Source organism: Furipterus horrens, unplaced genomic scaffold (assembly GCF_987537825.1).
Source record: "Furipterus horrens unplaced genomic scaffold, mFurHor1.1.pri manual_scaffold_11, whole genome shotgun sequence".
Classification (NCBI taxonomy): Eukaryota; Metazoa; Chordata; class Mammalia; order Chiroptera; family Furipteridae; genus Furipterus; species Furipterus horrens.
In genome coordinates, this window is record NW_028327181.1 from 82,854,437 (window position 1) to 82,870,339 (window position 15,903).

At 34.9% G+C, this 15,903-nt stretch overlaps 1 protein-coding gene across 1 annotated transcript in view; it reads right to left on the reverse strand.

The window, feature by feature from the left end:
- Window positions 1-15,903, reverse strand: part of LOC149998634 (vacuole membrane protein 1-like) — an 84,970-nt gene that overhangs the window by 55,896 nt on the left and 13,171 nt on the right. The window contains exons 4-5 of the mRNA XM_090257569.1: window positions 15,433-15,523; window positions 14,143-14,253 (exon numbers count right to left, since the gene is read on the reverse strand). Coding sequence (XP_090113695.1) covers window positions 14,143-14,253; window positions 15,433-15,523 — 202 coding nt within the window. The remainder of the gene's footprint in view (window positions 1-14,142; window positions 14,254-15,432; window positions 15,524-15,903) is intronic.

The window sequence follows — 15,903 nt, forward strand, 5'->3', positions numbered from 1 at the left end:
GAAACTCAACAGCTTCCACATGAGGTGCCTGCGACGCGTCCTGCATGTCGCCTGGCAGGATAAGGTCCCCAACACCGAGGTGCTGAAGCGAGCCAATATGAGCAGTTTGCATGCAGTTCTTAGCGAGAGACGCCTCAGGTGGCTCGGCCATGTCAAAAGAATGGATGCAGGCCGTATCCCCAAAGACCTCCTCTACGGCGAGCTAGCAGAAGGCAAGAGGATGACAGGGCGCCCAAAATTGCGGTTCAAAGACATCTGCAAAAAGGACATGACACAATGCTCCATCAATCTCAACACATGGGAAGTTCAAGCAGACGACCGCCTAGCCTGGAGGCTCGCGGTCAGGCAAGGTACGTCACGGGCAGAGGCTGCGCGCAACGAGGAGGCGGTCCAGAAAAGATCGAGGCGGAAGCAGCGTCAACAGCAGCAACAACGGCCATCTGCCTTCACCTGTACCAAGTGCGGCAGGGATTGTCACTCCCGAGTCGGACTGCACAACCATTCTCGGCGGTGCAGATAGACTCTCAGGAAGCTACGCCATCGTCTCTCGAGACGGACGGCTGCCGACGACGATAGCTTCTAATAAAACCCGATCTAGTCTACAATGTAATTAAATAGTTCTAAAACTTTTCTACACCCCAAATGAATGCAGATAGGACAACTTTAATGCTTTAAAGTCCCTCCTTTTTGATTCCCAAGATGATGGAAAAACACATGCCAAAGGCAAAAGTTCTCTGTAAAATATATCCAGCCTTCTAGTTAGAGTTTAATATTTGGGTGCCTTTTAAAATTATAAAATGACTGTTGACAGTTTTTGTTCTCAGAGCTCTTTGTCTAGGAGCTGGGCTTCCGCGAAAGGAATGTGTTAACAGAGCCAGTTAAGCCTTTCCCCAGGAAACTGCTCCACCTTGTGTCAAACGCTAGTCACGCATCACATTATTTGGGACTTGAAAATTCTTGTGGGACTCATTCTCTCTGTTACTGTTAAATAGAACAAACTATAAATCATTAGTGGAACATATAGTTTACAATGACTCTTTAAGTTTCTGCTTATCTTGTAACTTGATGCATAATAATGTACACGCCTACAAGAAGCATGTCTGAGATGCATCTGAGATGCACGTCCCATTATCAAGCACTGAAGCTCTGGTTTTTGATAACCTGGTTGTTTACAGAATTACGAATCATGTTTTTTCTAGTACTGAAAAGAATTCTAAGGTGGCTACCGAAATAATCCCATAACTTCTTCCAATTGTTTATAACAATCTAAATTTAATCCATAAATTATTTCTCAAAAGGACCGTAATGTTGTAAAAACTGTATTTAATAACTACACATACCACTGGTTAAAACATAAGATTAGAGTTAATCTTGCTGCCATCAGGCAGCTCATCTGGAAAATTTTTTCCAGTTTATTCTTCATGAAAAGTGTTTCTTTCCTTTGATGGTTTTCTGGCCCTTTGAATGCCACACGTAATTGCTAAAATTCATGTGAGAAATGCCAGGCCAATTTGCTAAGAAATGCAGAGTTTACGAAAATGTCTATAAAAAATTATTATTCATAACAATTTGCTGAAAATTTCACGAAATACAGTAAATACACACTTCTTTCGTAAGCAGTGTTCTTTGATGCAATTTAGCAAAAAAATTATTGCATTAAAATTATTTTATTATAACAATTATTTTAGAAAAAATAAATTCTCTCCTTCAATATGGCTTTTGAAGTATAATATATGGTATAATATAAAACCCATGATTATAATTTTAAAAAACACAGAGCAACATGGATAACAAACAAGAAGTATGTCAAATATTGCATAAATTTTGGAAAAAAAAAAAAAGAAAGAAAGAAAACTTCATAACGCTCCATGATTCCATCGCTGGTGAAATGGACCTAAGATGCAGCACTTCGCATGTCCTCAGTAAACAATGTCCCCTCATCGTAAAGGCTGACTCATTGTAAGACGATATAAGGTCCCCCACTCTATATTATACCCATATTCAGGTTCCTATCTCTCCATATAAGGTGGTCAAATGTCTCAAGGACTCTCTGCATTTCCATCATGAGAGCAATAAACCTACTGTGCTGAGACACTGGAAAAAATGCTACCACTCTACTGTGAAGCAATGAAAATGTCCATTAGCAAAAGCTTCCTTATCATGCACACTGCATAGTTTTGATGATTACTGCAAATATAAATGAAATTAAAAGGACCATTTAAAATGTAAGCAAAAACTATAACAGAATTAATATGTCAGTATTTGAACAAGCGTAAAAATTCGAAATTTGGATCAACACGAGAAAAAGTTATATCAATATATAACCTGAGGTACAAAAAAAGAGAACAAAACATAAAATACGAATTATTCCATTGTTATTTACACTTATAGCCATTGAAAAGAGTCTCTGGGAGCTACGCTGGCACTTTGGGGAAAATTTGTCAGCGTGGCCCCCAGCGATGTTGGCACTCAAAGGGCTAGACCATTCAAGTACTTGCACAACTACAATCTCTTCTAAAACATCGTGTTAAGTCTAATATTAAGACCCAGAAAAGAGAGATCATCCTTTCTCGGTAAGTGAACAAATCAAATGCACGTGTCACATGAACGTCCCCAGAAAGTAGCTAGTTTTTTAAGGCTCCCGAGCTCAATATGCTGCTTCCGGTGTCCTGCAACTTCTTCCCACACGCGGGAGCAACGAATAGCCAGCCACAGGCTGCAGACCAAAGCCAGTCTGCCGCCTGCGTTTGTGACTATAAAGGCTGACCTGAAAATGGTCACATCCTTCCTTTACACACTGCTCTTGGATGCTTTCTCACTACAGTGACAGACCTGAGGAGCTGCAAGAGAGACAGACTCTGTGGCCTGCAAAGCCTAAAATATTTACTCTCTGGCCTTCTACAGAAAAAGTACTGATCCCTGGTCTATCTAGCTCTGGAGCAGATGGAAATTCTGACTCATTCAAACACAGAGATGCATCAAAGAGGAAAACAGGAACTCTGGTGGGTGTGGCTCAGGTGACTGGGCAAACCGAGGGGTTGTGGGTTCGATTCCTGGTCAGGGCATGTGCAGGAGGCAACAGATTGATGTTGCTCTCTTACATTAATGATTCTTTCCTTCCCTTACTCTCTCTCTAGTCAGTAAAAAACTAAAACTAAAAATAAATTTAAAAAGAGGAAAACAGCAGTCATGTTCCCTTTATTAACTTACTGTTTTTACTCTGAGCCTAATTTCCTCTAGTTAATACGCATTCCTTGGTCACTTATGTTCTGAATCTTCTGAGAGGAAACCTGCCACCATCGTTGCTAAAATTAAAATAAATTTGTTAATAGATTTCTGGAAATGATATCCAAGAGTGCTTAGAAGGTACAAATCTTAGAAAAATCCACCAGCCACGGAAGCCTTTTTTTGCATCTGATCAACTTATTAAAAAAATGAATAACGTAAATGAAATAAATCAGTAACTGTACTTCTGGCGAGGCAAAATTTGCTCATGAAAAAGACATCAAAGGAACAACAAGATGCCTGCATATAAAAAAATCAGAAGGAAAGCAGTTTACAAATGCTATTTTACCTCTAATTTGTTATTTGATAAGGATTCTTTCCTTATATCAAAATATACTTTACAGATCTACTACAGATCATAAGCAGTTGGCATATATTAAATAAAAAAAATACAAATCACATTTTTAATCATTCATTGTGTTTGCTGTTTATCTAAATTAAAGCAAAAAGCATATTAAAATATTGTTTATAAAGCCAGGAGTAGATGCGGTTTCAATTGCTGGGGAAATTAAAAAGATGTTCAATATGAAACTCAATACAGTGGTCGGGGTGCAGACCCCCTTGTAGTAAAAAATCTACATCTAACCTTTGATTCCCTCAAAACTTAACTACTAATAGCCTACTGTTGACCAGAAACCTTACTGATTACATAAATAGTCAATGAACATGTATTTTGTATGCTATATGTAATATAAAGGGTGGAGCAAAAGTAGGTTCACAGTTGTGAGTATGCAAAAGTTTATTCTTGTATTATTGTTTATTATTGTAAGTTGTTTGTGTGAAAAATATAATTGTATTCTTACAATAAAACTAAAGAAAATGTTAAGAAAATCATAAGGAAAATATATTTACAGTATCTATTGGAAAAATCCACATAGAAGTAGACTCTCAGTTTAAACCCATGCCGTTCAAGGGTCAGTATTACACAAAATAAGAAAAAACTACACATGGATTAGGTCATTCTTCATCAAGAGTCACAAATAATACTCAGATGTTAGGAACAGACTATTTTGTCAATGAAAGTCCAATTATTCTGCCTTCCCCAACCTCCCATAGGGCTTTTCAAAGATTTTATTTTACATCTATTTATTCAATATACAAGTACATCTACTGTGTACCTAGCAAGCACCAGATACTGTTCTAGATACTTATAATACAGCATAAAGCAAGGAAGAACAAGATCCCTGCCTTCAAAGAGAAGTGAAGCTCATATTTAAATAGTTTTTCTTATTTAGCTATTAGCACTGCCACACACTACCCAGTCCCCCAAATTTGAAATCCCTTCTACTGTTACTGCTTAAATCACGTAATCACTACATCTCACGGGGACTCCTGCCTTCCAACTGCCCTCCTTACTTTCAGTCGCTTCCCCACCAAATCTGCTGTCTACAATGCTGTCGATTACGTTCCTAAATCACATATGTTAATGCTTGAATAACTTGGTGACATATAAAACCTAAACTCCCTACGCACGACTTTCAAAGCTTTCCACAATTTGGCACCCAACTATTTTCTCGGATGGGTCCTCTTTCCATTTCCAAGGTACCCTAATTCCCTAACTCTGCATCAACTGACTGCCTTTTCCCTCAACAAATCCATCTTCATGAACTTTTCTTATTTCTTTTTCCTTCAAAGGAATTCCTATTTTAATAGTCCCATAATAATTTATTTATATCATTACGATGGCATTTATCACGATGTCCTGCAGAGTACTTACTTATGTAATGTGTATCTTCTGCCCTACACGTCCCATTCTGTTTGTAATTCACATAGTGTTTCAGAGTGTGTTACACAGAATACATGGTCAAGATTTCTGAAGTGAACTTAAGTGAATTACAGTGAGGATTTTATTAAAAATTCAAGTTTCTGAGGATATGTAAGACAGCCCACTTGTTCTTGGCCCTAGTTTGAAAAAGTCTCATAAAAATGAATGTTATCTAAAAGTAACAATTCTGATTTTAGGAAGTAGGTAGATGCCAATGTAAAATAACTACAGCAGATAATAACCAAATGAACTTAGGCAAAAATGACTATAAAATTCTAAAACAAAAGAGGTGTACTAAAACAGACTAAGTATAGCACATACAGCAAAGATGCATACATCTTAACAAGTTATTGCAGACACAGGTATCCTCTATCCAGATCAAGAAATAGAAACACACAGCAGAGGGACATATCCTAATGGTTGTCAGCTCTAAAGCTGCTGTAATGAATAAAAGTTTCTGTCAATTTGTCAATTTCAACAGAAATACCTAGTCAAGTTTTGACTAATACGGCATTGATTCTGTAGATAAAACTGGAAAGAACTAACAAACACCCTTACAATATTGCGCCTTCTAATCCACGAAAGTGATATATCCCTTCTTTTAGCTGATCTTTTTGCTTTCAATATTTTAAAACTTCATGTAGAGGCCAAATACATCTTTTATTAATTTATTCCTATATTTTTGCTTTTTAAAAAAAGATACTGTTATAAATGGCACACTAAAAAATAATTTCTAATTTCAATTAACCCACATCTGATTTGTAGATCATGTTTTAATTCTCTCTACACATTTTAAATATCATAACTTTTTAATGTCAATTTAAATTTAAATTTACCCTTTTCATACTTTATTATTTCTTTGTTTTGATCAAATTATCTTGTCTTCTCAGATATCTGATTATTTTTTATTGTATGTTGGACTTACATATGAAAAAATATAGTTATTGTGACACCTAGGATGATTTTATTTCCCTCCAGACTTAAGACTTAAGCCTGAGCTCCAGTCCTCATATATAGTTCATCCTTATGTTTACAGTGTGGCACCTAAAGGTTCTAATCCAAAGCTTGCAGGGTTACCAGGGTATAACCTTGGCCGATCTCACCTCTCTGGGTTTCCTCTTATAGATAGATGTTAACTTGGTAATTCTTGTTCTTTTAAAAAATCTCTGATTCCTTTAAATAGATGTTTTTAATTTTTATCAACCTTTTTATGATACTTTCATGAGAGAGTTGATCCAAATTGCCTAATCTATTATCACTGGAAATGGACATGATCAGTGATTTTCAACTATATTATAACATATTGCTACATTAAAATCAATGGTGAGAAATGTTGCTTATAATTTTTTAAGAATAATAGCTAAAGCATATAAATTATAAATGGTTGCTTTTTAAAAATGAAATCAGAGTAAGATTATGATAATCATAATAGCTGCTATCATTTATCGAACATCTTATATACCCTAGCCACTGAGCTGAAAAGTGTGTACTTCTGTTATTTCATTTAATCCTCAAAACAGCCTATGATAGATATTATTGTCCTATTTAAAGTTGAATAAACAGAGGTTTAAAAATTAAAAATTCACCAAATATCACAGTAGGTAATATTTGGCTGGGCATTCAAACTCAGCAGTTTGACTCTGAATATGCCTTATTATTTCACCTCCCATGATAGAATGAAAGATTTTAGTCTCATAACAAAGTCACCTTCAATAACTTGTATCTTCTTGAATATTAAAGAAAAAACAAAATTATGCCATTATATCTGAAACTGGGTATGCTATTAAGAGTATGTCCTACATGTAAATAAACATGTCAAAATGGAAAGAAAGGCCGACTGCTGAATTAAGGAATATTGAAAACTATTAAAATTATTTTCACTCAAATGCATTAACTGGTATTATGTAGGCATAAATGTACATAAATAATAAACTATCCCTCTAATTTAAGTAAAGTTATTTGAGGGTTTCATCTTCGGAATAGAACCTGCAAGACTAGTACAGTATATTGGTTGTGTTAGCATTGCCATCTAGTGGCAGACTCAAGACAGACAAGTTAGAAAAAAAGTTCTAGAAGAGTAGTTGGTTCTTAACCTTTTATGGGTTATAGTCTTTGGAGAATCTAAAACTACAGGTCCTTTTTGCTACAAAGATCCATATTTACAAAGACACATAGCAACATGTATAGTATTCTATGGAATTAACAGACCTCATGAAGCCCATTTGCTGACTATTAAAACTGATTTGAAAGAATATATGCACCTCCATGTTCATTATAGCATTATTTACAATAGCTAAAATATGGAAGCAACCCAAGTATCCATCAACAGACAAGTAGATAAAAAAATTGTGGTACATATAAACAACGATATACTTACTACTCAGCCAAAAAAAAATAAATAAAATAAAGAAATCTTATCTTTTACTACAACATGGATATTATGCTAAGTGAAATAAGCCAGTCAGATAAAGACAAATAGCATATGATTTCACTTATATGTGGAATCTAAAGAACAGAATGAACAAAACAGACACAGACTCATAGATACAGAGAACAGATCGATAATTGCCAGAGGGGATGGGGATGGGGGGTCTGGGTGCAAAAGGTGAAGGGAATAAGAAGTACAAATTGGTGGTTACAGAATAGTCACAGAGATATAAATTACAGCATAGGAAATATAGTCAGTAATACTGTCATAACTGCGTATGGGGTCAGGTGGGTACTTGAAATATTGGGTATACCACTTTGTACAAGGTATGGCTGTCCAATGACTATACTGTATACCTGAAACTAATACAGAATAATATTGAATGTAAAATGCTCACTGAAAAATAAGTAAAAAGTTAATGGAACAAACCAACTAATCGAGAGGCCCAGCTTACCCCCCTTGAGCCTTTAATACGTTGTTGACTGGCCATTTTATACAAAAGCTATCCCACACCACCGGCTATTTCTTTGTAATTGAATATACAAATGAAACAATTTACAAAATCTTTCTAGAAAATCCTATATTACTCTCAGTTTTAAAAATTGTATAAGCTAACGCAAGTGCAAACACAAGTTAACTTGTAATCAGTCAACAACATTTGGGCTTGAAAACACTAGTTTTTTCATGACGGGTCAACAATGCCACTTTTCCCTGGTCTGTTCTCTGGTTAGCAATCACTATTCCTTCATAAACAGTGCCTAACTCTTCCTCTGTGGCTAATACATGTTCTCTGTAAACTACTGGATGTCCACTGTTCTCAAATCAATTCACAAAATTTGATGGTAGCCCAAACTAGTCATTTATCTGTGCTGAGTAAGCTCAAACACCTACTCTTACTTCTAGGGTGTAAATAAGTGGTGAGGACCTCCAGGACATTTGAAGTAAGTTATATAACTTTCTGATTATATCTAAAAATATAAATAAAATTATTTATTGATAAACTTAAAAAAGAAGACAAATTTTTCATTTCAAAGGTAGACATATAGGTATCTAATACTTTAGGAAATAAAATAACACTTTCAGATCAGTGTCCAGTTGTCCTCTCCTAACATGGTCACTTGTTTTCTTGACTAGAAGTTATACAAGCACATGGAAAAGGTGCCAGCTTCATCAGCCCCAAAGTGCATGACATGAGACTATTAACGTCACATATCCCTAAGTGAGGATTACGTAATGCCTCATAAATGAAAGAAGGTATAATTAGGACTTGCCAAACACAATCACATTTCACAAGTATAAAATGAAAGCAGCAGTGATCTATAAGGATAAAACTGTCAACCATCTATCATCAAGAAAGTGTTAAGCTTTTACTATTCAACCAGAGATAATTTAGAATAACTTCTCAACACAGATCAACTTTTTAAACCTTTGATTCTGCTTTGCCTCCGGTTTTCTGGCTATTTTCCTCTATTCTATAATTGCCAAAGTTCACAATTTGATAGTCTATATTTATTGATGACATTTTTTACTACACATTTGCGACACTTTTGGTTGACTGTCTTGGCTCTTGGGAGAGCTACATAAGATAATTCATGTAAAGTGCTGAGCAGACGGCCTAGCAAATTCAGTAAATGTTAACCGGTCTATCGGTAAGGATAGGTGACAATAACAAACCCCAAAATCTCAGTAGCTTACTCTACATATCCATCACAGGCCAGCAAAGGGAATCTGCTCATCATAGTCAGAGACCCAGGCTCCATCTTGACACAATATGTAGGTAAAAGAGAGTATGACAAACCCCGAAGTCTTTGCCAGGAAGCAACACCTATCACTTATGCTCACACTTTGTTGGTCAAGGCACATCATATGGCTGGAGTTCAATACAATTAGGATGCAAAATTGCCCCACAGGTAAGTATACCACAAAAACAAACACCAAATAGGAGTAAAAAATAACATAATTGATTTCGGTTAGTATTACTCTGATGACAATGACAATGATAACGTTTGTTGTGGTTAGTAGAAGTAATAGTAGTAATTTCCTGCAATCTAACTTCCATTGTAACCAGGCAATTTAAAGATAAATAAAGATCAGTGACATCTTTTATTTTCCTTTTGCTTGACTTTTCTGAATGTTTTTTTTGTAAATGCTCATTTTTTTTCCATTCTCCCTGTTCCACCTAGGGAATCCTGGAAGGAAAGCCCGTGCCTAAATAAAGAAGATCGAAGGACTAAAGATAATCTGGTCAAATCAAAGAAGCATATGCCGGGTCTCTGTATAACTTTCTGACATTAACACACCTCTCTCCAAGCCTTTGTTTGCTATGCTGGCCTTTCATCCATTTCTGATTGCCATTGTCTAAAAAAGTGTTTTTATGACAAAATCAACACTATTCATAATAGAAACTTTCAGCAAACTTGGAAGAGAGGTGAGCTTAGTCAATTTGATAAAGATGATCTGCAAAGAAACTTACAGTTAACACAATACTTAATGGTGAGAAACTACAAGCTTCCCCACTAAGACAGGGAACAAGGCAGGATGGCCCTCTCACCGCTCCTACTCAACATCCTACTGGAAGAGCTAGCGAAGGCAGTAAGACAAGAAAAGGAAATGAAAGGGTATACAGAGTGAGAAAAAAAGAAATAAAACCATCTTTATTTACACGTAAGATGATTTATCTATGTAGACAATTCTAAAGAACTGACCAAAAAAAAAAAAAAAAAGTCCTGCAACTATTAAGTGATTATGTATAGCAAGGTTGCAGGACATAAGAGTAATACATAGATGTCAACTGCCTTCCTAGATACAATATTAGAAATTAATATTCACAATCCACAAATCATGTCCCTAAAGTATCTCCCCCCCCCAAAAAATTGAAAACTATACACATACAAAAACTTGTACACAAATGTTTATAGCAGCTTTATTAATTATCATAACCTGAAAACAACCATGATGTCCTTCATAAGTGCATGGATAAACAAACTGTGGTGGCGCACCCAGAAAATAGATTTTTTTAGCAATAAAAAAATCGGGCATCAAGCCAAAAAAAGAAATAGAGGAGCTTTAAATGCATATTAAGTGGGAGAAATCAGGCAGAAAAAGATACATACTGTATAATTCCAACTATATGACGTTCTGGAAAAGCCATAACTTATCCATTAAAAGGATCAGCCATTGCTAAGGGTTCGTGGGTGGAGGGCAGGAAGAGGGTAGGAATAAGTACATGGAGCACAGGCTATTTTTAAGGCAATGAAACTATTGCCAATATATATAACATTATATAATGTTAATATAATGTCAATATATAACATTATGCATTTGTCAATACCCATGGTACTGTAAAACACAAAGAATAAACTCCAATGTAAACAATCACCTTTAGTTAATAATGTACCAATATTTGTTCCTCAACTGTAACAAATGTACCACTCTAAAGCAAGATGTTAATAACAGGGAAAATTATCATTATGTTGTACATATGAAACTAATATAATGTTATATGTCAATTAAATCGCAATTCAAAAAACAGCAGTGTAGCCCTGGCTTGGTGGCTTCATTGGCGAGAGCATTGTCCCCTACACCAAAAGGATGTAGGTTTGATTCTCAATTGGGGCACACAGGGGAAGCAGCTGATGAGTGTTTCTCTCTCACATCAATTTCTCTCTTTATCTCTTTCTCAAAAACCAATAAGCATGTCCTCGAGTGAGGATTTTAAAAAAAGCAAATTAAAAAATAGTGAAAACTTGTGTGTTTGTGTCTGTGTCAAGGCACACGGAAATGCTCTATCCTTTCTGCTCCGTCTCTCTCTAAACCTAAAACTGGTCTAAAACAATAAAACCTATTCATTAAAAAAAAAAAAAAAGTGGTCTTAGTCCTTTACAAATTTTCCTTTCTGTTCTATCCAACCACCAGCACCAGCACCAGCACCAGCACCCGTCTGGATCAGGTGAAGATTTAGTCCACCTTGCAACATAATTAGAGTATCACTTTCAATTTCACTTTTCAGATACTTATAATATGTGTTTAATGAATTCAACTTATGATATCAACATCTACTCATTCAAGCCAAAAACAAAGTTCTCTTTGGCTCCTTCTTCTCCCATACCAAACCAAGACATCTTTGTGTACCAATAAAATTTCTTTAAGATTTGACCTGTTTCATTACAATGCCACTGTCACTCCAACTACTCTTCAGAAATAGTCAAGATTTATGTTATTTTTTGTTCACTCTGCTTGACTTCTTTCACAAATTCTTTTTTGGAAATAACCCTTCTTGGACATACTTCCTGCCAGTGCCATGGAAGCCTGGGTCTCTCAGAAGGATTCTTGTGACTACACATTTCTCTCCTACCTTCAATCTATGTCCCATTCAATAGCCAGAATTACATAGTCATAAATAACAGACCTGCTTATTTTACTTGTATTTAATTCTAGGGCATTTAAGATAATTCTAAATGTTATTTACTCACAAACAAATAAAAATCAAATTTACCTAATGCTGAAAAAAGTGGCCAGATCAAACCTGGACTCCAGTTTATTACCAGCAGTGATAATGCCACAAAGCTTTTTATATAACTTTAACTGCAACAGTTTCAGATGTTCCTTGATTATATCTTCATACTTCCTGAACAAGTATAATATACTTGTGTGTGTGTGTGTGTATATATATATATATATATATATGTATATATATATATATATATATTACTGATTATAATGACAGAGTGGTACCTTCCTTCAAATAGCTCTTAAAGAATTCCTTCTGAACTCTGATCAAGGGCAGAAATTACTTCATTCATGGAAGCAAAGACTTGATTTTCTACTCAAATAAATTTTGTAACAAATGCTTATTTATTTATTTTTAATTCTTTCCTGGATACATGGATCAATGAAATTAAACTCATAATGTTTTCACATCAAGATATTTGGAAAATGTTATTTTATAAAGGTTTCTCCTGGATATGAAAATGAAACTGCCATGCTTCAAATATCTTTATTCTAACTTGTTGTACGACTTATCAATTTCATTAGAATCCCTTTTAAAGTACAGCAGAATCTGCTATCTGGGTTGCTTTTTAGATACTTTGAAATTAATCCAATGCTACAGATGAGTCTAGAAAAGAATAGAAATGTAACCTATAATTTCTTCTTCTTTTCCTCTGTTTTAACCTCTAGTGTAGCTTTATACTTCTAATAATGTAGCTGTTAAAGAAACATTCATATGTGGTGCTTCCCTAGGATTTCTTTCTCTATTTGGGATGGTATCAGCAAGCAATCATGAACAAAATTCTAAAATTCCAGGTATTAAAACTCCCATTCTCAAATCATTCTTCAGATCGTTAATTCAGCAGCCTTCAAAACAGTAATGCCTTAATACTTATACCTGCTTCAGAAATGAATTAATTGAAGCACAGAGATTGGAACTGTTTGCTAGTATTCAACTTTTCAGCACTAAGTACTGCTGTGATGACTTTTCACTTGTTTTTACCCAAATCAAGATAAGGCTGTTTTCAAATGTGGAATTGCTGTCAATGTATCCAAGGAGAGGAACAGAGTGAAACGAGAGTCATCCAGGGCACAAAAGGCAACGAGGCACTCACTCACCGACCCCACACTTCCATGACCCTGGAAGTGCTTATTTAAATTCTGGGCCCTAGATGTCTTGCTCATCATCCGCTGGTCCTAGCTCTATTGTTATTCCAGTATATTTGTCAGTATTCAAAGGAAAACCTATTTTTTATCTCTCTAATTTCAACTAAGTAAAAACATATTTTTTAGGAGGGGTATATTTTATATTTTGGTTTAAACGGGTTTAAGAATACATTTCGTTCTACATATGTAATACTCTGTCAACTACATTCAGTAAGAATGCCACAATGACTATTCAGGTGTGTACAAGTGTCTGAGGATGTGAGGGAAGGCAATGTTTCTCATTTGCGGATTAACAGAGAAAGTAAACTATCCGTATTAATTCTAAGCTTTATATGCAACTTAGTGCATTTAAGTAACTTCAATTATTAAAACAATTGCATAAGTAAGAGAACCATTACTCCAAAATCTGAAAAGAAAAAAAAAATTTTCCTGGCTGAATTAATTTAAGAAAACAATCTCAAGGGTAGGCAGGACGACAACCATGCCCAGCTTGAAGCGGCTAGAGGAGCTCAAGACCTTCGCCCATTGTCCTTTATAAGATTATAAAGGGTCTTAAGTCTGAGAAGGAGGGATTGTTCTTTTTTATTGTTAAATTAATTAATTAATTTAAAAAAGAAGAATATATGAAAGGGTGAGGCAGGAGAGCTTGTATGTCCAACCCATGGGCATGGACTTGGGGGGTATTATTGGGGGAGGGGGGGTGCTGGGCAGAGGGGAGCAAAGGGGAAAAAATTGGAACTATTGTAACAATATAATCAAAGTATACTTAAAAGAAAAAAAAAAGAAAACAATCTCATTTGCTTCAGGGGTCCCACCCCCTTTTTAAATCCTCAACCCAAAAGGAAAAACAAAGCAGAATTCTAAATCAAACTCAAAGCACTAATTTGAAAATTAGAATGCTTATAAAACACAAAAGTAATTAAATAAAAATCTTAGAATTTTAACTTCTGAAGTAAATATATCAATTAAAATATAATCTCTCTTAATACTGCTTAAAAGTTATTCTTACCAGATAAAGCAAAAAGGTGTGCAGCCCTGTTCCAAGTCCAACAGAAGACAAAACTCCTAAGCCTATCCAGTAGGCATACAAAAGAAACTGTTTCTCTATACGTCGCACATACTGGAAAACAAAAGGGATGAGAGGAAAAAAACAGATTTTTTAAACAGAAATGTGGTATTTATCAACTACAATCAAAATAAGATAAACCAACTAAAGAAGTTTCTAATATTAAAAATCCTTTGAAGGGGATGAATTCCTTTAATAAGGAACAGAAGAGATGGCAAAAAATTCATCTAATTGGAATAAAGCTCTTATTTCTAGACCCTAAAAATCATACTATTGCAATGACATTTATAGGAAAAATGCTAGTTACTAATAAATAACTAAAAATAAAAAATGTTAATATATTTAAAAGTTACAAAAACTTTAAGAAAGCATAATATACAGTAGTAAGAGGGGCAGCTATTTACGTAATATTTGTTAATAGAATACATTCTTGTTTATCTGAGTAAAAAATGAGAATAAAATTATTTTTTGTTTATATAAGACCAAGATGCTTTTCAAACAGGAGCAAATTTAAATCTATCGGGACATGAACTTGTTGGAAGAATGCCAGACTAGAGCCTAGATTCTCACATTGGCAAGTAAATTTCACCAAGCCAGCTCCTTACAAATTCTTAATAGCACAGATTTCTGTAAAATATTTTTTTAATGTATTTAAAACTACGAAAACTTTTCTGAGATTAGAGGTAAACTGCTTTAAAATATGATACCATTTTACAACCATATCCATTAGAATACATTAATGTTTTACTATTTTAACAAAAGTTATTGACAAAATGTCCTATTTTCCCTTCATTTATGTTTTACTTAAAGACTATAGGCAAAAGAACTTCTCTTTATATGTATATAAAACTTAATCTTCAATCTAGGATGAGTACATCTGTTTGGATGGATGACAGAAATGTGTTAAAGAAAATATGAAGATTTTGGTAGTGAGTAAAGGATTCATGATGCTTTGACTAAATACCACCAGGAAAGTTACATTTAAATCCTTGAAGCTAAAAAGGATGCTATATATCAAATATAAACGCTGAGCAGCCATGAACTGCCACAAGAATATTTTAAATATTTGGCCTTAAAAGTACATTAAGAAAACAACCTTGAGATAAATTTAAAAAGCAAAATCAAGCCTAAAAACATTAAGAGTAGAAACCCTATGACATCCGCAGGAGTCCCATTTTGAAGCTGGGATGCGGAAAGGTAAAAGAACAGAAACGGAGTTACCGAACCTCTTACCTGCTGATGTGCTCCTTCGACATAATACGTAGCTATAAGCACAGCGAGCAGCAGTAAACAAGACACCACAGTGTTTTGACGATGCCATAATCTTAAAAACATATTTTAAAAAATTAATGAAATATCTCAGTTTCATTTTCAGGATTCATCATTCTCAAAAACAATATCTTGTCAAAGCAGTTGGTTTTTTTTTAGCTCAGCTACAGAATCAGTTCTTTCTGGGATGAGCTCTTTTGTCCTTAATCACTATGGTCTCTTGGGGTATAGAAGGGGTCCAGGGAAGATACATGGCTACAGAACTCAATTTTATTCCCTTATCCAAAGACTAATCTTATTTACACCAAACTTCTAATTAGGAGAAGCACTGTAATATACTGGAGAGCACTGGCCTTCAAGTCAGAAGACTTGGGTCAGAATCCCAAGTTCCTTAAATACTGCACTTTGAGTAAGACACTTAACCAGTCTGATTCT